The 23,812-nt window shown below is 43.5% G+C and overlaps 1 protein-coding gene across 1 annotated transcript in view; it reads left to right on the top strand.

Annotated features, from left to right (window-relative positions):
- GLIS3 (GLIS family zinc finger 3) overlaps window positions 1-23,812 on the top strand; it is a 478,530-nt gene that overhangs the window by 389,480 nt on the left and 65,238 nt on the right. The window contains exon 9 of the mRNA XM_038769989.1: window positions 4,837-4,978. Within this exon, the coding sequence (XP_038625917.1) occupies window positions 4,837-4,978 (142 nt within the window). The remainder of the gene's footprint in view (window positions 1-4,836; window positions 4,979-23,812) is intronic.

Here is a 23,812-nt window from a genome sequence, read left to right as displayed (position 1 = left end):
CTAGTAGTTCATTCATTCATTCATTCAATCGTATTTACGTAGTTACGTATAGTTGTGGCTTCTCTGGCTAAAAGATTGCTTCTTTGTCATCCATTGTGTGTACACATTATATTCCTAAAATTTCTTGACATCGTAGAATGTACGACATTATTTAGTCGAGTAAAAATTGCTGATGGAAGAGGAAATGGTGAGCAAACAATAGGTTCATTGACAATTTATCCTCCCCAGAACTTCTGGCATCACTGCCCCCAAGATTCGTTTGTGTCGTCTTTTGTAGAACATTTGATGAGCGCATGGGCTAGTGCTTATTTGCAAGGTATGAAACATTTTTAAATGTAGTCGAAGTTTTTGTACTCTGAGTTTTCATTGTGAATTTGAGGCATAGCTTTTGTGGAAATAAATACCCTAAGCCAAATTCATTTCATCTCTGATTCTCCCTATTATTGGACATGCCAGAAGTCCATGAAAGAGAAACAGTTTTGTGAGAAACGAAATGGGCTGCAAACTTAACCATTCGTTCAGGAAGCATTGAATGGCATAGCAGCAAAGTTTCTCTAGAATCCCTGTCCCAACAATTTCATTTTACAACCCATTTGCATTTACAAATGAAAAAAAATTCACATTTTCTTAATTTGGTGGTCCTTACTTTGAGATTTTCCAGTTGGACTGTCACACACGAAGATGCATTATGCAGTGTGAGAAATCATGCTGTGGGAAATGAGTGAGGAAGAAAATGGAAGGTATTTTCCTCTGTTTCTGAGATGTGAGGGAACAGGAAATCTGGAGGGTGGGGTTGTCAGATCCTAGGGACCGCAAGGACTTCCTGTGCCCCGAGTCCTGGGTGAGAAGCAGCGTGGCTCAGTGGAAAGAGCACGGGCTTGGGAGTCAGAGGTCATGAGTTCAAATCCCAGCTCCGCCGCTTGTCAGCTGTGTGACTTTGGGCAAGTCACCTCACTTCTCTGGGCCTCAGTTACTTCATCTGGAAAATGGGGATGAAGATTGTGAGCCCCACATGGGACAACCTGATCACCTTATATTCTCCCCAGCGCTTAGAACAGTGCTTTGCACATAGTAAGCACTTAACAAATACCTCCCGAAACACCCTTTCCTTTACCACTAGGTCAAGAGGAGTGGCATCACTTCCAGAGACAGAACCTGGTAGTGAGGCAGCAGGATTGTGGGGCTGTGCACATACCATTACAACTGTGCAAGGCGCTGAGTGCTTGACCAGCCATCGGCTCTCTACTGTATTCTCCACTGTGCTTAGTACAGTGCTCTGCACACAGTAAGCACTCATTAAATGCCATCCATTTATTGATTGACGGTTATGACCCAAACGCATGTAATCACTACAGCCAATGAATCAAAAAACAGCGTCCAGCCATCGAGAGGGCCGATAGTCAAGATCTTGGGAATAGAAGAACAAACCCAAACAAAAACCAAACCAAACAAAACCAAAACCAAAAAAGTCCCCATTGGAACAAAAAGGAATCCAGCTATAAGTATCGCCATGAACAGTGAACGGACACTTCTCCCAGCACTGTCAGGCGGTAATCGAGAGTGTGGATTTGGTAGGCAGACATAATCAACAATGGTTTAATGGAAATGAGTAATATGAATAAATGCTTTTCTGCCAAGCAGGAACTGCATCTATAGCTCCTTGTAGTGCTTCAGGACTAAAACAAAATGGAGGCTGACAAAATCCTGTGATGGAGCCTGTAGATCAAGCTAAGCAACTAATGGTGGAAGACCAAGATTGAAGAGATGAAAGGGATAAACCGACTGTGCCACTAATCCAAGATTTGTAATCATCACTAAAGAAACAATATGGGTTTGCATCAGTGAGCGGTACAGATGGATTCACCCCCATCACAGGCAAAGGGAAGCTTTGGATGGAAATAGCAATTGAGAATGAGTTTTACCTGATCTAGACATCTGCCTCTCTTTCGTTACACTTGTGAGGATCTGTAACAGGGTGCTCAGCCAATCAACCAACACATTCCCTATCCACAGTCTCTGAGTAATTTTCATTAAATCAATTTTGGGGATGTTTCCTTTCATACCCACCATCTTAACAACTGCTCGGTAGACGGATCAGGTTAGCATGCAGCAATTAGAAGACAGATTGCTCTTCTTGAGCAGAGAGGCTTGGGAAAGATTGGTCTACACAGAGGCAAGTTCAGAAACAGCAACAGTACCTACCTGCAAGTGGCAAACCAGCACCACGGCAAAGAATGTTTTCCTTTCCGTGCTCACAATGTGCAATGGCTTGTTGGGTCCTTCACTGGCCATTGCGGCCACATTCACGTGCACGCGGAGGATCTCACCCATCAGTAGCATCATAATGGAGAGCAAACAGCTATACATATCATTTTGTCTGCCAGGAAACATTTGAGCCATTTTTAGTGTAGCATTCGGATGAATGAATGCAGATTCGTTAAAACAAGAAATTACTGTACATAAACTAGAGTTTATATACGGGTCTATGTAAACCACACCAAGATATAAAATGGAGACTGAAGCTTTAGTGAAAGGGGCTTGATGAAAGCTACAGTACTACTGTTAATGATTTTGAAATTATGCAAAATGTGCATGTCTTTGGCTCTGGGAATACCTTAATTTCAGGCAAAGACCCCATTACTACTGATAAGAAGTAAAGCCAAAGAAAGGGTATGTAATAGAAAGCAGATGGGTGTTCATATTTGCTCTCAGTAAAACATCTGGACCCCAGAGAACACATAGTATAAAAGATAAATTAGACATGATTAACAGATCTCATGCTAACTTTGATTTTTTTTGCTTTCAGTTTTTCTTAGGCTGCGTGTGTTAGATTAGGGCTGAAATAACAAACAGACCTTGTAACCTCCCTGAGCATATTAGAAATAATTTGCATAGATTCTTTGTAAGAGATAAAAATGTGGAATGGTGTGTGCCAAAGCTGAGCAAATGGTTTGGTAAAATAATTAGCTCTTGTATTCTACATGTGCTACATGCTCTTCTCCTCTCAGTCAGGGTCACCATATCATTTTTGCTTTCCTGGACTGAATACAAGGCATATGTTTATGCGGTCTGGAGTAAACTGTTTTCTATACAGCAGCTGGCTGATAAAGAAGAATAAAGTACTGACCATTGGAGATTTTCTTTAGCCTCTTCCATTATTCAAGCGCTGTAAAATACTCTTTCTTCCTAGTATTTCAGAATTAATGTTCTGTAAATTATCCTATTTTACCAATATGGATTGATGTAACATAATTAAATATAATGTCACAATGATTAGTATTATTATCAAACTCAGTGTGCCCCCTGTATGGAATGACTATGCAGACTTACATGGGGAAGACATAAAGAGGAAAGGAGAGTGGAGCAAAGCTGCTTTTCCCTCCCTGGCTCCTGGGAATCTTTTGCTGCGTGTCAGGAGTCTGACAGATGTGTCAAGTTCAATGTTATTGGTGCTTCTTTCCTTCAAAAAAAAAAAGGTGGCTGTTTATTGAATTTTATGCCAAGCCTGGCTGTACGACATGGAGTGAGGAGGAGGGAGTGGGGAAGAGAGAGAAAGCCCTTACCTTTTCAAATCTATGTGTTGGCTTAGTGGAAAGAGCATGGACACGGAGGCAGAGGACCTGGGCTCTAATCTCGGCTTTGCCGTGTCCCTGCTGTGTGACCCTGGGCAAGTCACTTACCTTATTCATGCCTCCATCTCTTCATCCATAAAATGGGGATTAAATACCCGTTCTCCTTCCCCTTTAGACTGTGAGCCCCAAAGTGGGACAGGGACTATGTCCAACCTGATTCCCTGGCAATCTCTAGACTGTAAACTCACCGTGGGCAGGGGATGTGTCTATTACATTGTTGTGTTGTACTCTCCCAGGCACTTAGCACAGTGCCCTGCACACAGTGAGCGATCAGTAAATAGGACTGATTGATTTGATTGATTGATCTCTCCCAGTGCTCAGTTCAGTTCTTGGCACATAAGAAGTGCTTAATAAATACAGCAATCAATTATTCCTGTTGAGACTTAACATCTCTTGGATACCTCCTGTGTTTTTTTCAACCCCTCCCTCCCCACATTTACAGAAATAAGGGAATTCTGTTCCTTTGCATTTCTACAGAGGAATAGCCTGCTTTATTATGTATTGAAAATGGGAGTACAGAGGGCCAAAAGCTGCACCTTTAATGGCATGGATGCCTCGCTGGCCATCCCACGCCTGACCTATGTCCTCACTCCTGGACAGAAGTCAGTTGCACCTGTGGCATTATTTTGAATGTACATCACTGCAACCCTGGCCAATGCCACCAGTGCCACAGGAAGCCGCATGGCCTAGTGTTATAAAGCATAGGCCTGGAAGCCAGAGGACCTGGGTTCTAATCCCAACTGCACCATTTCCCTGCTATGTGACGTCAGGCAAGTCACTTCACTTCTCTGGGCCTCAGTTTCCTCAACTGCATTATCTGTTCTCACTCCTACTTGACTACGAGCCCCAGTCGTTCAATCATTCAATCGTATTTATTGAGCCCTTACTGTGTAAGGAGCACTGGACTAAGTGCTTGGGAAAGTACAATACAACAATAAGCAGTGGCATTCCCCGTGTGGGACAGGGACTGTATCTGGCCTGATTAGTTAGTGCTTGATGCATATTAGGTGCTTAACAAATACCATAAAAAAAGGAAAAAAATACCCAAGGGTAGAAGAGACAGGACAGGAACTGAGAGTGTTCTGGAATCACAGGCCCTTTTTCAAGATGCCCAGGTCCTGCTTTCTTGCCCTTCCAGTGGGTATCACCAGGACCTTTCTCTTTTGATAGCTTTTCTTCTCTATTTTTTTTTCCCTTCGCCTAGTTGCGGTCCAGTATGGAGCTCGACCAGGACATCCTCAATGATTGCCTAACTATTCAACCTCTTCAGCCTGCCACTTCCCCTCATGATGCCACAGACAACTCATTGGGACGATCTCCGGGGCCCGTTCACGACATCTATTCAGGTAACAAATGAGATCAAAAGCCAAAGTGACATTAAATGTCTCCTTTTTCCTCACTTTGCAACATTGCACCTGGGAGGAGAAATGCCATATCCTTCTCCATTATTTCTGGAACGCCTCCCAAGGAGAAAATTTGCTATAGATTGGAAAGGATCTTTTCTGTTTCTAAATTGATTTAGGCAGTTGACTGCTTTTTCTTTAAGGAAACCAAGGTTAGGAAAACATTTGTTCTAGTGGAATTGGAGACCTGCCAAGAGTACAATCCACCCATCTCTTCTGGGAACCTTAAATTCATTAAACTTGGTTGAGAATTCAAAGGAAATATTTCTCTCTTAGCTGTGGTTTAGTTTTAAAATGGAGGCCCCCAAGCAAGTCCAGAAGACAAGGCCCCAGCAGTACAGAGTGGTGTGGGGAAAGTGTGCTTCTATGGGCAACCCCTATGGGCAACTTGGTACCTTCATCTAATGGATTTTACTGAGTGTAAAATCATTCAATCTATCTATCAAACACTATCTATTTGTCTGCAGAACATGGCTCTAAGCACTTGGGAATGCATAATAAAAGTAAAATACACAGCCCCTGCCCTGAGGCCTTCACAGACGAATAGTGGTAGTAGTAGTAATAACACTAATTGTGTGATACCTGAATATAATGTATTGTAATGCTTAGAATTCCCTGGCCTCAAGGAGCTTATTATCTAACAGGGGGAGGTAAGCACTTAGTACAGTGCTCTGCACCCAGTAAGTGCTCAATAAATACGATTGAATGAATAAATAAAGCTCCAGAGGTGCTAGAGAAAACAGGACACCTACAGGAATGGGGAGGGGGTGGGAATGAAGGGTAAATTTAGATTTTAAGCTCTTCCACTACATTATAAACTTATTGAGGGCAGGAATCTTGTCTACCAAGTCTGTTGTCCACTCCTAAGCACGTAGTTCAGTGCTCTGCACAGACTAAGTGCTCAGTAAATACCTTGGGTATACCTTGCCACCAAAGTAATTGGCAAGGAGTGAAGAGATGGAAGAGGTGGGTTCAGTGAGGGCTTCAGGGGATCCCAGACTAGTCGGGGACTGTGGGTGTGGGGGAAAATGAAGGAGACCTAGAAGCAGATCACAGGGCAGAATTAGAGTTACTTGCAATACTCTTCCTCTAGTGAGTAGACACCCTGTTCTAGGCAGGATGGTCACAGCTTTTGAGGTTCCTTTCCCCCTTTCTTTTTCTTCCTTCTTACTTTTCCTTTACTCTCTCCTTTCTTCTTTCTTCCCACCTCCCCTCTCCGCTCTCTGTTCCTTTCTTTCATTTTTCCTTTAGTCCTCCTGATCCTCTTTGGGCCCCACCCTCCGAACGCCTCCCTCATCTGGTCGCTGTTATCATCCCTTTCTCAATCCTCTTCACTGGATTTACTTGGAGAAATAACCAACTGAGCTAAGTATTTCATTTAAGAACTGAGACATAAAAAGTCTTTCATCAATTAATTCACAACACCACAGTTGCACCAGGCCAACACCCACCCATACCCCTTATGTGTTTGATTCCTAGCCACAGTTCTTTCGTACATTTGCATATTTTATGTATTTGTATATTTCTTTATTATTTTATTGAATATTCAATTACTTCTTCAGCTATTTCATTCTGATGTATTTTTACCTCTTCCTGCTGTATCCTTTTTCTCTTTAGTTGTCATAGTAATAGCATTTATTGAATGCCTACTGAGAGCAAATGCATTGTACTAAGCACTTGGAAAAGTATAAAACAAGTGAGTTACCCATTCTCTGCGCACAAGGAGCTTGCCCTCTAACAGGGGATACAGACATCTTTGTAAACGATCATTTTCTGGATTCTGTCTGTTGTTCTCTCTGAGTACTTTGCACTTAGCACTCAGTAGGTGCTCAATAAGTGCCAGTGATTGATTGTACCCTTTGGACACTTGGTATTCTCCCCTCCCGCAGCCCCACAGCACTCATGTAACATATCCACAATTTATGTATTTATTTTAATGTCTGTCTCCCCCTGTAATAATAATGATACTAATGGTATTTGTTAAGTGCTTACTATGTGCCAGGCACTGTACTGAGCGCTGGGGTGGATACAAGCAAATTGGGTTGGACGCAGTCCCTGTCCCACATGGGGCTCCCAGTCTTCATCCCCATTTTCCAGCTGAGGTAACTGAGGCCCAGAGAAGTGAAGTGACCTGCCCAAGGTCACACAGCAGACGAGCGGCAGAGCCGGGATTAGGACCCACGACCTTTTGACGCCAGGTCTTTGCTCTATCCACTAGGCCATGCTGCTTCTCTAACTAGACTATCTGCTTGTAGTGAGCATGGTCTTATCTACCAACTCTGTTGTAGTGAATACTCCCAGGTGCTTAGTAAAGTGCTCTGCAGGTAGAAAGTTTTCAATAATACCATTGATTGAACGACTGACTAATTGGTAGAAAGGAAGGTCTATCCAGGAAGGGCAACATTTCCTTTCAATTGTGTCAGGTTAAGTGAAAGGCAGGCTTGTTATATTTTCAAACTTAACAGTGGGCCATATATATTTGTGCAAAAAATTACCACTGAGCAACTATTAGTGGAAGCTCTGGGACCTCAAAATGAATGAATATTTACTGAATGCCCTCTACGGGCTAGGTCCTTTCCTGGGAATTATAAAGCTTTATAGGGTGTTTATAGGTTTACAGAGTTTATAAAGAGTTGTTTTCAACCTAAAGGATGGAATGAGTCTCACAAGTCTACCTGGGGCTAAAAAGCACATGGATGCAAGAAGATACATACATTACACAGATACACTTATGCAAAACAACACAAAAATGAGATATATTGTGTAGATGCATGTAGGTGGGTGTATTGTTTGGAGTTAATTTTAACTTCGGGGCTGAGAACCACCCAAAGCAAGTCAGGTGACCTCTCTGGGTCTCAATTTCTTCCTCTGTACAAATACTCATTGTGGTGTTTCTGTGCCAAGCACTATGCTAAGTGCTAGGGTAGGTAGAAGATCATCAGGTCTCTCAGTGGTATTTATAGAACACTTTCAGTGTGGAAGTGTAAGCGCTTGGGAGAGTACAATACAAGGTCAGATGCAGTCCCTGTCCCATACTGAAGCTCCCAGTCTAAGGGGAGGGTTAACAGATATTTAACTGCCATTTTTCATGAAGAAATTGAGACACCGAGAAGGCTGGGGCATGTCACCCAGCAGGCAAGCGGCAGAGCCAGGATTAGAAGCCAGGTCCTGTGACTCCCGAGCCCATTCTCCTTCCACTAGGCCAAGCTGTTGCCGGTCTTGGCTGTCTCATCAGGATGTGCTAAGATATTAGGAGATAAAACCGTAAAAAGCTCCTCAGGAAGAAAATGCCCGAAAATACAAGTTGTAATTATGGCTGAGGTTTTACACCCGCCCAAGTGAAGGAAATCAAAATTCTGTTCCCTGCCGGCACATGCTTCATTTTGTATGTAATTTTAATGCCTTCATGGGATGTAGAGCTGCTTAATTTTGTGTTTGTTCAATTTCCCCACATCCACTTACTCCACTGTATTCATGTTAGTTTTTCACACAAGATTAAGCCAAATTATACGGTTCTACAATATGCACAAATTTTTGCTGTAAAAATATTTCTGCGGGTGAGCAAAAACAATTTCATAGCCGCAGAGAGGGAAGGTTCAGTGAGGCTGGGTTATGGTTGCTGTGGGAACCAGACTTTAAAATTCTTTGCTTTTATTCATAAAAATAAAATCTCAATCACTTTGTGATATTAATGTTTTTCCCTCTAGCTTCAGGCCTTTGGTTCCAAAAAAAATAAAATAAAATAAAAAGGAATTTTAAAAGGGAGTTGGACACTGGTAGGGTGCTTGCAAATACTTTCATGTAGATAAAATTCTATCCCATGTCATTTCCGTAATCAGTATGTATTGTCCAGTGAGGTTCTTAGAAGTTGGGAGGTTATCATAACAAAGGTTATGAAATCATTTTTTCAATTTGAGTCGATGTACAGGGTCTAAAAATGGAAGTAAGAAAGACTTCTTTCTAGAATTAGCCCCTGAAGTACAGCTGATGCTGAATAGATTACAGTCATTTTTTCAATGCCTTCTGCTATTAGTCAACAAACCAAATAACCATGTATTCATGAATTATTGTTGGCCGTTCTACTAAATAACTTGGTCTGAATCCATGGAGAGCTATCACAATCCTTTCAATCAAACTAAAATCTCTGTCAAGGCAGTGGATTTCCTCAAGGGTTCAGGGTAGACGTGGACTTGGCATCGTAGGGCGATGACTTCTATTAGCATCGTCTTAAGTATGCACGTTACTCGGATTTTGAGACCTGAAGTTAGACTTTGGCCAGAATTGCTGGATACTTTCATTCACAGAGATAGCTCTGCCTAAGATGTCTACATAATTGAAGTTAAAGGGTATTTTTGACCATGAATTTTACGGGCACCTTATATACGTAAGCACGGCTAAATTCCACTGCTAACCCTCCTGCCCATGAAATAAGCAGTATTCATTCATTCATTCGATCGTATTTATTGAGCGCTTACTGTGTGCAGACCACTGTACTAAGCGCTTGGGAAGTACAAGTTGGCAACATCTAGAGATGGTCCCTACCCAACAGCAGGCTCACAGTCTAGAAAGGGGAGACAGACAACAAAACAAAACATATTAACAAAATACAATAAATAGAATAAATATGTACAAATAAAATAAATAAATATAGAGAGTAATAAATACGTACAAACATATATACATATATACAGGTGCTGTGGGGAGGGGAAGGAGGAAAGACAGGGGGGATGAGGAGAGGAAGGAGGGGGCTCAGTCTGGGAAGGCCTCCTGGAGGAGGTGAGCTCTCAGTAGGGCTTTGAAGGGAGGAAGAGAGTACCACTGTCACCATTTTGTAACGGGTGAATTTAGATAATAGGATAAATCTGATTTCCTCCAGTTACTGGGACCGCACTGTGTTAAGTCTTAAATTACATTTTAGCTCTCTTCTGATAAAAATGATAAAAGATCCCATTTCTTTTCAGTCATCACTGATTATCCTAGTGTCATTAAGAGCAAATATGTTATGTGGTAGTTTAGAACTGTATCATTGACTTTTGTGTCTGAGAATTTCCTTTTCCCTCAACTGCATCTAAATAGTTTGCTTAAATGTACTTCTCTCTAGGAAGCAGAGTGGCCTAGTGGAAAGAGCCTGGGCCTAGGAGTCTGAAGACCTGGGTCCTAATTCTGGCTCTGCCACTTCTCTGCTGTGTGACCTTGGGCAAGTCACTTCACTTCTCTGTGCCTCACTTTCCTCAACTGTGAAATGAGGATTCCATAATCAATCAATCAATCAATCAATCGTATTTATTGAGCACTTACTATGTGCAGAGCACTGTACTAAGCGCTTGGGAAGTACAAATTGGCATCAGATAGAGACAGTCCCTACCCAACAGTGGGCTCACAGTCTAAAAGGGGGAGACAGAGAACAGAACCAAACATACCAACAAAATAAAATAAGTAGGGTAGAAATGTACAAGTAAAATAAATAAATAAATAAATAAATAAATAGAGTAATAAATATGTACAACCATATATACATATATACAGGTGCTGTGGGGAAGGGAAGGAGGTAAGACGGGGGGATGGAGAGGGGGACGAGGGGGAGAGGAAAGAAGGGGCTCAGTCTGGGAAGGCCTCCTGGAGGAGGTGAGCTCTCAGCAGGGCCTTGAAGGGAGGAAGAGAGCTAGCTTGGCGGATGGGCAGAGGGAGGGCATTCCAGGCCTGGGGGATGACGTGGGCCGGGGGTCGATGGCGGGACAGGCGAGAGCGAGGTACAGTGAGGAGATTAGTGGTGGAGGAGCGGAGGGTGCGGGCTGGGCAGTAGAAGGAGAGAAGGGAGGTGAGGTAGGAGGGGGCGAGGTGATGGACAGCCTTGAAGCCCAGGGTGAGGAGTTTCTGCTTGATGCGCAGATTGATCGGTAGCCATTGGAGGTTTTTGAGGAGGGGAGTAATATGTCCAGAGCGTTTCTGGACAAAGATAATCCGGGCAGCAGCATGAAGTATGGATTGAAGTGGAGAGAGACACGAGGATGGGAGATCAGAGAGAAGGCTAGTGCAGTAGTCCAGACGGGATAGGATGAGAGCTTGAATTAGCAGGGTAGCGGTTTGGATGGAGAGGAAAGGGCGGATCTTGGCAATGTTGCGGAGCTGAGACCGGCAGGTTTTGGTGACGGCTTGGATGTGAGGGGTAAATGAGAGAGCGGAGTCGAGGATGACACCAAGGTTGCAGGCTTGTGAGACGGGAAGGATGGTAGTGCCGTCAACAGAGATGGGAAAGTCAGGGAGAGGACAAGGTTTGGGAGGGAAGACAAGGAGCTCAGTCTTTGACATGTTGAGCTTTAGGTGGCGGGCGGACATCCAGATGGAGATGTCCTGAAGGCAGGAGGAGATGCGAGCCTGGAGGGAGGGGGAGAGAGCAGGGGCAGAGATGTAGATCTGGGTGTCATCAGCGTAGAGATGATAGTTGAAGCCGTGGGAGCGAATGAGGTCACCAAGGGAGTGAGTGTATATTGAGAACAGAAGGGGACCAAGCACTGAACCTTGGGGAACCCCCACAGTAAGAGGATGGGAGGGGGAGGAGGAGCCTGCAAAAGAGACTGAGAAAGAACGACCGGAGAGATAAGAGGAGAACCAGGAGAGGACGGAGTCTGTGAAGCCAAGGTCAGATAGCGTGTTGGGTATGGGTTCCATACCCATTCTCATGCCTACTTAAGACTGTGAGCCCCCTGTGGGACAGGGACTGTGTCCAACCTGATTGATTTGAATCTACCCCAGTGCTTAGAACAGTGCTTGACACATAGAAGTACTTAACAAATACCGTCATTATTACCATTATTATTTAACTTATGGCACGTCTTCACCAAATTTGGGACATACACAGAAGAGGAATAAATTCAGAGACATCATCAACAACTAGACAGGTAGTAATAGTATTAATGATGCTTCCTGAACACCTACCTACTGAATGCAATATATTAAGCATTTGGGATGTGCGGAAGAAGTACAAGTTATGTTCCCTACACACACTCTCATGGGGGAGACAGAACTCACAAGCAACCAGATTCGAAAATGTAAGAAAGTGCATTATTCGTTTCCTTGACTAAGGCTACATGAACTTTAAGTATTAATGGCAATATTGCTGGCATTTCACACTTCTGGCTTGCCACAAGACCCTCACCCAAGAATCGCCATAAGGTAGACTTGCTAAGGAGCACCTTTCTTACACATTTACAGCCAGTATTCCAGTCATGATTACTGATTCTCCCAATCTGCCAGAAAGTACCGTTATCTTTCCTGATTGGTTATGGAGGGTCTCCTTGAGTTGGTACTGGGTAACGGGAGTGGAGATGATTTAGAAATCAGTGCTCTTAGCTTAGTGCTCAGATAGAGAAGCAGTGTGGCCTAGTGGGAGGACCGGGGACCTGGGTTCCAATCCCAATTATGCCATTTGTCTGCTGGGTGACCTTGGGTGAGTCACTTAACTTCTCTGTGCCTCAGTTTGCCATAAAATGGGGATCGATCAGTTGGTCACCATACTGAGCGCTTGGGAACATCCAGTACAATAAAGTCTCTGCCCACAAGGAACTTACAGCCTACAGAGGGAGAAAGATATTAAAATAAATTACAGTTAGGAGAAATAGTAGAGTATAAGGCTATGTGCATAAGTGCTGTGGGGCTGGGGTGAGTATCAGTCAAAGTGCTTAAGGGGTACCCATCCAAGTGCTTAGTGCATGAAGAGGGGGAAGGTGGATAGGGGAAATGAGGGTTAGTCAGGGAAGGCCCATCCCTGTTCAACTTCCTACGTAGGCTGTGAGCCCCACATGGGTCAGGGAATGTATCCGACTTGATTAGCTGGTATTTTCTCCAGTGCTTAGTACAGTGTTTGGCACACACTAAGCATTTTAAAATGCCACAATTACCATTATTATTGTTGTTGTTGTTGTCATTGCATATAATAGGCTCTCACCCAGAGAATGGTAATACTCCACATGATTTCTGTAGGAAGCTGGCAAAGGCGCAGTGGCAATCTGGACAGACAAAGGCGGGTGAGGTTCCTGGTCTGCCCAAAGCCTGGATCATCAATCACTGTCTCATACTGCTCATGGCTGACATTTCCAGGGTTATGATCCTACAGATGCATAGCACAATATCCGACTGTAAAAATCGAGGCATCTGGATCTATTTGTGAAAAATTCTAAAGCAATGATTTTAGGATGCCATGTTGGCAAGTTGGCATTAATCATTCCATAGGTTAATGGTATTTATTGAAAGTTTACTGTGTGCAGAGCACTCTACTAAGTGCTTGGTTGGCAGCTCTTCTTATCTTCCCTATTCATCCTTTTTGCCTTTTCAGCCCTTACCCCATCCCTCCCTGGGTCCTTTTCCTTCATCTTTTTAAAGAAGCAGTGTGGTCTAGTGGGAAGACCATGTGCCTGGGAGGCATAGGACCTTGCTTACTATGTGTCAAACACTGTCACTGGGGTAGATACAAGTGAATTAGGTTGGACACCCTGTCCTGCATGGGGCTCACAGTCTAAGTAGGAGGGAGGAGAACTGAGGCACAGAGGAGTGAAATGACTTGCCCAAAGTCACCCTGTAAGCATTGGCAGAGAAAGGATTAGACCTCAGATCCTCTGACTCCCAGGCGGAGCTTACAATCTAGCGTGACAGACAAGTATTAAAATAAATTATTCATTCATTCATTCAATTGTATTTATTGAGAGCTTACTTTGTGCAGAGCACTGCACTAAGTGCTTGGGAAGTGCAAGTTGGAGACATATAGAGACGGTCCATACCCAACAATGGGGGAAGCATCAGAGCATAAGGATATAAAATAATAATAATGATAGTGGTATTTAAGTGCTTCCTATGTGCTAGGCAGTGTACTAAGCACTAGGGTGGATACAAGCAAATCGGGCTGGACACAGTCCCTGCCCCATATGGGGCTCACAGTCCCTATTTTACAGATGAGGGAACTGAGGCACAGAGAAGTGAAGTGATTTGCCCAAGGCCACACAGCTGACAAGTGGCAGAGCCAGACTCCCAGGCTGGGGCTGAATCTGCTATGCCATGCTGATTTCATATATGTACATAAGTTCTGGGGGATAGGGTGAGTATCCGAATGAAGTGCTTAAGGGTGTGGAAAGTCAAGTGCAGAGTTGCTGCAGTAGGGAGGGGAGTAGGGTGAGGAGGTGAGAGAGAAATTAGGGAAGCCTTCCTGGGGAGACACAACTTTAGACACACAGATTTGCTCAAGACACAGTACGTAGATCGGTGTTAGAGTGAAATGGGAGAGCTGGGTTGTAGTGGGAGAGGAGTGAGGATCAGTAGGAGGGAGAGAGCAGATTGAGACCTCTCCCCTCCCACCCCCGCAGTCTTGCATTTCCTCTCGCCTTGGGACATCTCTTCCCGGACTGAATAGAATTTTCTCTTCCATTTGAGATCCCGGAGCTTGGCAGAACCTTGAAGTTTTATAGGGGGCAAAAAAAAAAAAAGCCAGCTAGGCATCTATCCTCCCAGGTTGCTTTAGGACTCATAATTTCTTCACTAGTTGTAGACCTGGCTACATGGTATGGAAATGCAGTTGGCAAGCTAACACGGGAGATTGGACCCCCTCAGGGAAAATCTATTTGTCAGAGAAGCTGAATATTCATGTCACTGTCCCTACATCAGTAAAGTCTCATTTTATCTTATTTACTTCGCCTCCCTAGTGAACAGCAGGACTCTTAAGCTCAGAGTTAATAGGCATGTTCTCCAGGGCTGAACCTTCTCTTTAGTTAATAGATCCATTTCCTTAACACATTTGTTTATCCACTGCCATAGCTTTCCATCAGTTGACACATGTTTGTTTTCTTTGTCTTGTGCACAGAAGACAGGTACTATTGTTTGCCATCAATTAGCTTGGGGTATTGTGTCAGGGATGTACAAACTAGTGTCATTTCACTCTGACAGCTACCCAATCCAATTGAAAAAAGAATTGTTTCATTATCCACTCATCAGGACTGCTAGATAATGATATGCTTCATGGCAAAGTGGAATAAAAAAGACAGGCAGAAAGAATGGATTTTTTTAGGAAATAGCAATATTAAAATTATTCATGCCGCAAGGAGGAGAAAAAGATTACAAAGATGACTGTGGCGCCTTAAAGAAACTACTTTTCCATAATACAAAAAGAACGAAGCAATGATACCTTCCCTAAATATGGAAGGATAGCGGGGAGGCACTCGTAATAAGGAAAGAGGTAATAGAATCTGTACTTGATGTAGCCCTTAACGACAAGGGTATTCGATTTAATGTAGAGTTTTCCAATTAACTAGCAGGTCATATGGGCCCCTATAAGAAGCCATATAAAACATTTTTCTCATGAAAAGTTTTCTTCTGTGTGTTCTTTTTTAGTCACTGAAGACCCATATTTTCTTCCAAACCATTCTGAAAATTGCTAATTATCTAAATGTTGGTCAAGGCACGTGTTCTCTAATACGAGTTTTCTTTAGGGCAGGGTTCAAGAGTGCATCCCCCGTGCTATAGGAATACCGTGTGTCCTTCAAAATAATCAAAGCTTGAAGGAGGAAATTGTGTTGTTGTTTTAAGAGCGGTCCATTTCCACTTTTTAATGATGTGCAGTTGTGGGGGAAAATCTTTTATGCTGAAATGTATTCTGATTTGTCTTGTGGAAGGTGTGCATTAGTACCAAAAATGGGTGGGCTTTAAACCCTTGATGTGTGGATTTTTTTTTTTATTTTAAAAGATTTGGGAGAGACGTGAACAAACTTACCACTGTCAAGTATGACATCATGTTTTCTGCCAAGTGATTTAGTTGGCTCATCATCCATTTTCACATTCCATAGTTCAGCTTGCAGAGAGAGGATGCATTCCCCATCTAGCAACAAACAGCACAGAGCAGAAATGTAATCTTATCCATCTGCTCCTAGCAGTAGGGGTGATTTTCTGGGAGACATTCTAGACATCTAGTAGCCCTGGGAAGATTTTTTTTTGGCTCTCCGAGCTCCAGACAGGGACCAGGGTGGGGGTGGGAAGGCAAGAAAGAATACTTGAGTAGAACCGCTTCCTTTACAATAGTTCTCATTAGACTGTAAACTCTTTGAGGGCAGAGATTGCGCCTACCAACTGCATCGTACTTTCCACTGATTGATTTTGCTCCCTGCCCCGCAACACACACATTGCCCAGGTGCTGTTACTTCTGGGAGTCCCTCACCGGGTGATAATTATCATCATCATCATCAATCGTATTTATTGAGCGCTTACTGTGTGCAGAGCACTGTACTAAGCGCTTGGGAAGTACAAATTGGCAACATATAGAGACAGTCCCTACCCAACAGTGGGCTCACAGTCTAAAAGGGGGAGACAGAGAACAAAACCAAACATACTAACAAAATAAAATAAATAGGATAGATATGTACAAGTAAAATAAATAGAGTAATAAATAGAATAGATATGTAAAGTAATAAATATATACAAACATATACACAGGTGCTGTGGGGCAGGGAAGGAGGCAAAATGGGGGGGATGGAGAGGGGAAGAGGAAGGAAGGGGCTCAGTCTGGGAAGGCCTCCTGGAGGAGGTGAAATATGTACAAATAAATAGAGTAATAAATCCGTACAAACATCTATACAGGTGCTGTGGGGAAGGGAAGGAGGTCAGATGAGGGGGATGGAGAGGAAGGAAGGGGCTCAGTGTGGGAAGGCCTCCTGGAGGAGGTGAAATATGTACAAATAAAATAAATGGAGTAATAAATCCGTACAAACCTCTATACAGGTGCTGTGGGGAGGGGGAGGAGGGGGCCGAGTTACTACCCCAGTCCACCCGTCCCAAAGACAAGGATTTTGAGGGTGTGTCTCGTCAATCAATACCTCGGTACTAAGTCCTCGTGAGTGTTCAGTAGAGTCAGTAGACATGGTCCCTGAGCCCAAGGAATTTACAGTCTAGTGAGGGAGACATTCAAATAAATTGCACCTAATAGGAAAGAGCAAGGTTAGTGATGATAATTTGTTAAGTGCTTACTATGTGCCAAGCACTGTGCTAGACTAAGAGCAAGATGCCACATAATTGTCAGACACAGTCCCTGTCACAGATGGGCTCACAACCAAAAGTGGAGGGAGAACAGGTCCCCATTTTACAGATGAAGAATCTGAGGCCCAGAAAAGTTCAGTGACTTACCCAAGGTCACATATCAGACACATGACAGAGGCCTAATTAGAACTCAGGTCCTCTGACGCCGAGGTCTGTGCTCTTTCCCCTGAGCCCCACTGCTTCTCAAGTTAGTAGCAATATGGCGAACGATGGGCAAAACCATGACAATCTCCCCACTACATCTCTTTCTTTGTGCACTATTGACACACCAGACATTACTGAAATCATTGATACTTTGTGCTAAGGGATATAGTCTGCTTTAATTGCTCACGTATAGCTCCTTTGAACTTTGACTGAAAAGAGAATATTCTCTTCTTTCCTTCCCGCCTCCCTTTTCCCTTTTCATCGAATCAATATGTTTCCTAAAAGCCCTTGAAATTCTTAATACGGAATAAGGCACATGGATACCAGCTGCTTGCTTTCTAAATGAAATAATTCAGTCAAATTCTTGCCTGTATTTTATAGCTAGGAAGCTTTCATTTTAAATGTGGCTGGGTTTTGTAAGTGATGAAAAGACAAAAGTCTGTAACCATTTTTTTTTTTTTTGCATTCTTCAAAATATTTCAATGGCTATAGTCACCCTTTCACATTTAGGATGTGCAGGCAAAAATATAAAAATGTAATACCCCAGCACTGAACTTTGTATGCAGACTTCAACTACACAAACAACCTTCAACTAGACTATAAAATGGGGAGGCCACTGGGATAGCATTAACCCTTGCCTTCCCAGATGTTTGACAATTTACTTGCTTGTTGGTTTTCAGGTCTATTTCATGGGGAGGAGCAAGAGAGATGTTTTTGAGCATAAGGATGCTCAAGTGGCTCAAAACTTTCTGAACAGCCATTTCTTACGTGTATGTAGGGGAGAATGTTTTGTGCCCCACAGAGTTTCTGAATACCAAAGTTCCTGTTTTTCAGCCAGTTGATATGCATTTTGAATTCTGACTGTTTCCCTGTAAAGTAGCCCCAGTGTTAGAGACTGCCACTAGGATGGAGTGTTCCATTCCTATTGAAATTACAAGGTAATTGTTTTTATTCAGAAGGATTGCTGCCTGTTAACCCGATTTAACCTGCCTCACATAAACGCAACAGCAGTGAGCATCGTGGTCTTGACGTCACATTGAACACATCTGCGAAATGCTTATATAAATAGAAACTTGTTAGGTACAATTACAAAAGTCCAGCTAAGATACTTCTCCCTCCAGCCTCAAGAGGATGGAAGCCCTGTAGGAACTACAATAAACAGAATCAGGTAGAAAAAATGTCTTTAGTGTCAGCGGAGTGACCTTCTGGCCCTTGGTTAAAGAGAGGACTCAGATATTAATCCCAAGCAGAAGCTTTTATTTCCTTGGGGATCTCACCACCTCTTAATCACAAAAGCAATAAGAATTTCCAATATGTTCATCTGCCATGCTTAATCAATTGTTCCAGCTGCCAATCACTGGAAATATTTGAAAGTAGACTTAAAAGCCCACTGACAGCCAAGAAAGCGGCAGTGACCCTTTGGTAACATTCAATGGTCTAAGCCATGGATGCTAACCCCTTTGAGCATCCGGCTTTTACTGTACGTTTGGCTCACTACGGGCTTGTTAATGTTGCCTTGCCTTTGAGAGTACGGGTACTGCTTTTCTTTGTTGCTCATGTGTCATTCTCTGTCGCTTTGCCATGTAAGTGGTTGTATTCAGTAAAAACATTTAGGGTTTATTTGACAGGACATTTCAACAATCAATATGCTTATGTGGGTGACAATGCTATTTGCCTTTTACATAGAGTCTTTCACTGCAGGCAATGAGAATGGCACTGATTGCTATTCATAAACAGTGAAAGAGGAACCAGTTTCAGATTTTGGCATTCTCGGAGCCAAGTACAAATGTATGAGTTCTCCCCCCACGCACCCCTATCCCACCACCCACACCTACTTTTGAAGAGCAACTGTGGCAGGAAGTGGAAGCCTAGGCCAGAGACCCTGCCCCATACATAATAATAATTACGGTATTTGTTAAGGTCTTATTATGTGCCAGCCACTGTACTAGGCTCTGGGGTGGACACAAGCAAATCAGTTTGGGCACGGTCCGTTTTCCCATGTGGGGCTCACAGTCTCAATCCCCATTTTCCAGATGAGGAAACTGAGGCCCAGAGAAGTGAACTAATTTTCCCAAGGTCCCACAGCAGACAAGTGGGAGAGCTGGGATCAGAATCCATGTCCTTCGGACCCCCGCCCCACTACTATTCAAAGCAAACTACCTTCCCTCGTGACTTTGATGTCCTCTCTCCTGTGTCAGAGCAGGGAATGGAGCAGCTGAGAGGAGGGGGAATTAGAGAAGGAGATGGGTAAAGACTTTTTTAGGTAGATACAGAGACACCCAAGCTCACACAGAAGAGAGACACACTTACAAATCCAAAGGCACAAAAAGATAGACACCTGAAGGGAGGCAGACCTGAAGAAAGATATAGATTCTTTGTTTCCATCCCCTTCAGGATCTACAAGCCTCCCAGCTTTTGAAGTCATTCTCTCTTTATCCCAACCTCCTCATCCCTCCGTTCACCAATGCTTCTCCATATTCTCACTCCTGCTCTGTGTGCCACCTTCTAGAGACCCTTCAAGCTGCAGTTCTGTCCTCCAACTCCCTGTGCTGGAGCACTACTTTGACAGAGGGAGGATTTTTCTCCTGAGAGCCCTCCTCACCTCCCCCTTAGTCTGCTTCCTGTTTTCACACACTTGAGCCTTGTTGGTGGAAATCCAGGCCTCAAGCCAACTTCTGCCATTTCAAATTCACACTGACCCGTTATAATTCATGTTTCTCCTCTGCTCGGCCAGTATTTTCGTCCTCCCTCATTGATTCCTGCTATTCTGAGTCATTAGCTCCCTCCGGAAAGCCCCAGTGCCACCTTCACCTCCCTTCCTCACCACTGATGACCTCACCAACAATATCGTTGGTAAAAAAGAAGATGTCAGGCAGCCTTCCCAGCTGTCTAAGAGATCTCCCTCCTGTGCTTTAAATCTAATCCTTCTTCCTGTACCTAACCCTAACTCTGTACCTGCAACTATTGCCCTGTTTTCTTCGCTGCTCCCATTCCTTTCCAAACTTCTTGAATGGGCAGTATACAGTCATTGCCTTCACTTATGCTCTACCATCTCTCTTCTTGATCCATTACAACTGGATTTTCACTCCGTTAATAATAATAATGATGGCATTTATTAAGCACTTACTCCCCAATGTCATCAATGGCCTCCTCGTAACGTCGTCCAATGAATTCTAGTCAGTCTTAGTACCCCTTGACTTTTCAACTGCTTCCAACAATAGTGACCCATTCCTTCTCCTCAAGTTGCTACTACTACTACTACTACTAATGATAATGATAGCATTTATTAAGTGATTACTGTGTGCAAAGCACTGTTCTAAGCACTGGGGAGGTTACAAGGTGATCAGGTTGTCCCACAGGGGGCTCACAGTCTTCATCCCCATTTTACAGATGAGGTAACTGAGGCCCAGAGAAGTGAAGTGACTTGCCCAAAGTCACACAGCTGGCAATTGGCAGAGCCGGGATTTAAACCCCTGACCTTGGACTCCAAAGCCTGTGCTCTTTCCACTGAGCCACGCTGCTGGCTATCCCAACACTGTACTCACTCGGTTCTCCTCCTACTCTCTGACTGCTCCTTTTCAATCTCATTCCTGAGCTCCTTTTCCTCCTTCTTCCCTCCTAACTCTGGAGGTCCCCAACTCTTCACTCTCTTGGGCTGCTCATCTGCTTGCCAGCCTTCAGCTGCCACATGGGAATGATGACCAAATCTACTTCTCTACTCCCAACAACTTATCTAATTTATAATTCCACCTTTGCCTCCGTGGCATCGCCACTTTCGACACCTCTAACTCAACATGTCTAAATCTAAACCTCTCATCTTCTGTCCTAATCCCACTTCTGCCACACGCTTCTTCCTGGAAAGAGCACAGCCCTGGAGTCCACAGACCTGGATTCTAATCCCGGCTCTGCCACACGTCTGCTGAGCAAACTTGGACAAGTCACTTCATTTCTCTGTGCCTCCGTTTCCTCATCTGCAAAATGGGGATTCATTATCTGTTCTCCCTCCCACTTAGACTGTGAACCCTATGTGTGACAGGGATTGTGTCCAACCTGATTATCTTGTTGTATCTACCCCCACACATTTAGTACACTGATTAGCACATAGTAAGAGCTTAGCAAATACCACAGTTATTTTTATTTTTATTCCAGCCTGTTTCCCCAATCTGAAAATCCCTTTCCCTTCAAGTGTATTTCTAATAATTTCCCTCTTGCTAAATCTAGTGGTCTCTACTCCATCCTATATCCTCCTTGACCTCTCAACTGTCTTCAATGTTGTGGAGCAGCCCCTTCTCCTGGAAACATTACCTAACCTTGTTTTTTTTTTTTAAAGGTATTTTTAAGTACTTAACTACATGCCTGGCATTCATTCATTCATTCAATCATATTTATTGAGCGCTTACTGTGTGCAGAGCACTGTACTAAGCGCTTGGGAAGTACAAGTTGGCAACATATAGAGACGGTCCCTACCCAACAGCTGGCTCACAGTCTAGAAGGGGGAGACAGACAACAAAACCAAACATATTAACAAAATAAAATAAATAGAATAAATATGTACAAGTTAGAGTAATAAATCTGTACAAACATATTCATTCATTTAGTCAGTCATATTTATTGAGCGCTAACTTTGTGCAGAGCACTGTACTAAGCGCTTGGGAAGTACAAGTTGGCAACATATAGAGACGGTCCCTACCCAACTGCGGGCTCATAGTCTAGAAGGGGGAGACAGACAACAAAACCAAGCATATTAACAAAATAAAATAAATAGAATAAATATGTACAAGTACAATAAATACAGTAATAAATCTGTACAAACATATTCATTCATTCATTCAATCATATTTATTGAGCGCTTACTGGCTTACTGGCACTGTACGAAGTAGTGGAGTAGATACAATTTAATCACTTTGGACACAGTCTGTGTCCCACTTGGGACTCACAGTCCAAGTAGGAGAGAGTAGGATTTAATCCCCATTTTATAGATAGGGTAACTGAGGCACAGATAAGTGATTTGCCCAAGGTCACACAGCAGACGAGTGGCAGAGACAGGATTAGAACCTCGGTCATTCATTCATTCATTCAGTCGTAGTTATTGAGCGCTTACTGTGTGCAGAGCACTGGACTAAGTGCTTGGACAGTACAATTCAGCAACAGATAGAGAGTCCCTATGGTCCTCTATCTCCCAGGCCCGTGGTTTATCCACTAGGCCATGCTGCTTCTCTGACACTGTCCTCTCCTGGTTCTCCTCCTGTCTTTCTGACTGTTCCTTCTTAGTCTCTTTGGCAGGCTCCCCCATTGCCTCCCACCCCCTAATTGTAGGAGCCCCTCAAGGCTCAATTCTGGGTCCTCTTCTACCCTTCATCTACACCCCCTCCCTTAGAGAACTCATTTGCTCCATGGCTTCAACTGCCATCTCTATTGCGGATAGTTCCCTAATAATAATAATAATGATAATGATGGCATTTATTAAGTGCTTACTATGTGCAAAGCACTGTTCTAAGCGCTGGGCAGGATACAAAGTGATCAGGTTGTCCCACGTGGGGCTCACAGTCTTAATCCCCATTTTACAGATGAGGGAACTGAGGCCCGGAGAAGTCAAGTAACTTGCCCAAAGTCACACAGCTGACAAGTGGTGGAGCCGGGATTTGAACCCATGACCTCTGACTCCAAAGCCCGGGCTCTTTCCACTGAGCCACGCTGCTTCTCATAAGCATGGAGTTGAGGGAGGGAGAATGCTTTTCTGAGCGTGATTCCTGATCAATATTTCAAATTTTCAGTGCCCTCAGCATCCATTTCCTAGGTGGCCACCTAACTCTCACCAGTGGATTAAAAAAAAATATGGTATTTGTTAAACAGTGTGTATCAAACACAATTCTAAACGCTGGGGTAGATACAAGTTAATTAGGTTGGGCAAAGTCCCTGTCTTGCAGGGTGCTTACAGTCTAAGTAGGAGAGAGAACAGGAGAACTGAGGCACAGAGAAGTTAAGTGATTTGCCCAAGGTCACACAGCAAGCAATTGGCAGATTGCCCAGATGAGAGGCCAGACAGCTTCAACTAAGGAATCAATTCCTCTCCCAGGGTGTCACCTGGAATTGTCATCTCCACCACACACACACACCCTGCCTCCTTACCATAACTTACTTCAGTTCTCCCCCCTCCCCGCCTTGATCGTAGGCAGCCTACTGGGTTTTAAAGCCTGAGCTATTCTTTTCCTGGGAAGATTATAAATAAGCCTCAAGAATAAGAAGTGATGGATGCATTCCGTAAACACACTGAGGCCCAATTAAACCATAATTTACTATACTCCAGTGTGGAACTCAGCTCAATGCACATCCATCTTGAACCCCCAAATTTCTATTATTTTGACTACTAGCTTGGTCCTTTGAAAAATAACTCATTATTGCACAGTCTTCCCTATAGTAATCCTGTGAGCAGGTCCCCACGGGCCGTGAGTCCAACAAAAATAGAGTTCCTGCTCACATTGTATAGAAAGAAAAAATCGGTTGCTTTAGAACCGTGTCTCTGGGATTCATAATTTCTTCCTATAGATGAAACCAGGCTGGAGG

This window comes from Tachyglossus aculeatus, chromosome X4, assembly GCF_015852505.1.
Source record: "Tachyglossus aculeatus isolate mTacAcu1 chromosome X4, mTacAcu1.pri, whole genome shotgun sequence".
In the NCBI taxonomy this organism is placed as follows: domain Eukaryota; kingdom Metazoa; phylum Chordata; class Mammalia; order Monotremata; family Tachyglossidae; genus Tachyglossus; species Tachyglossus aculeatus.
This window is presented reverse-complemented; position numbering and strand designations above follow the sequence as displayed.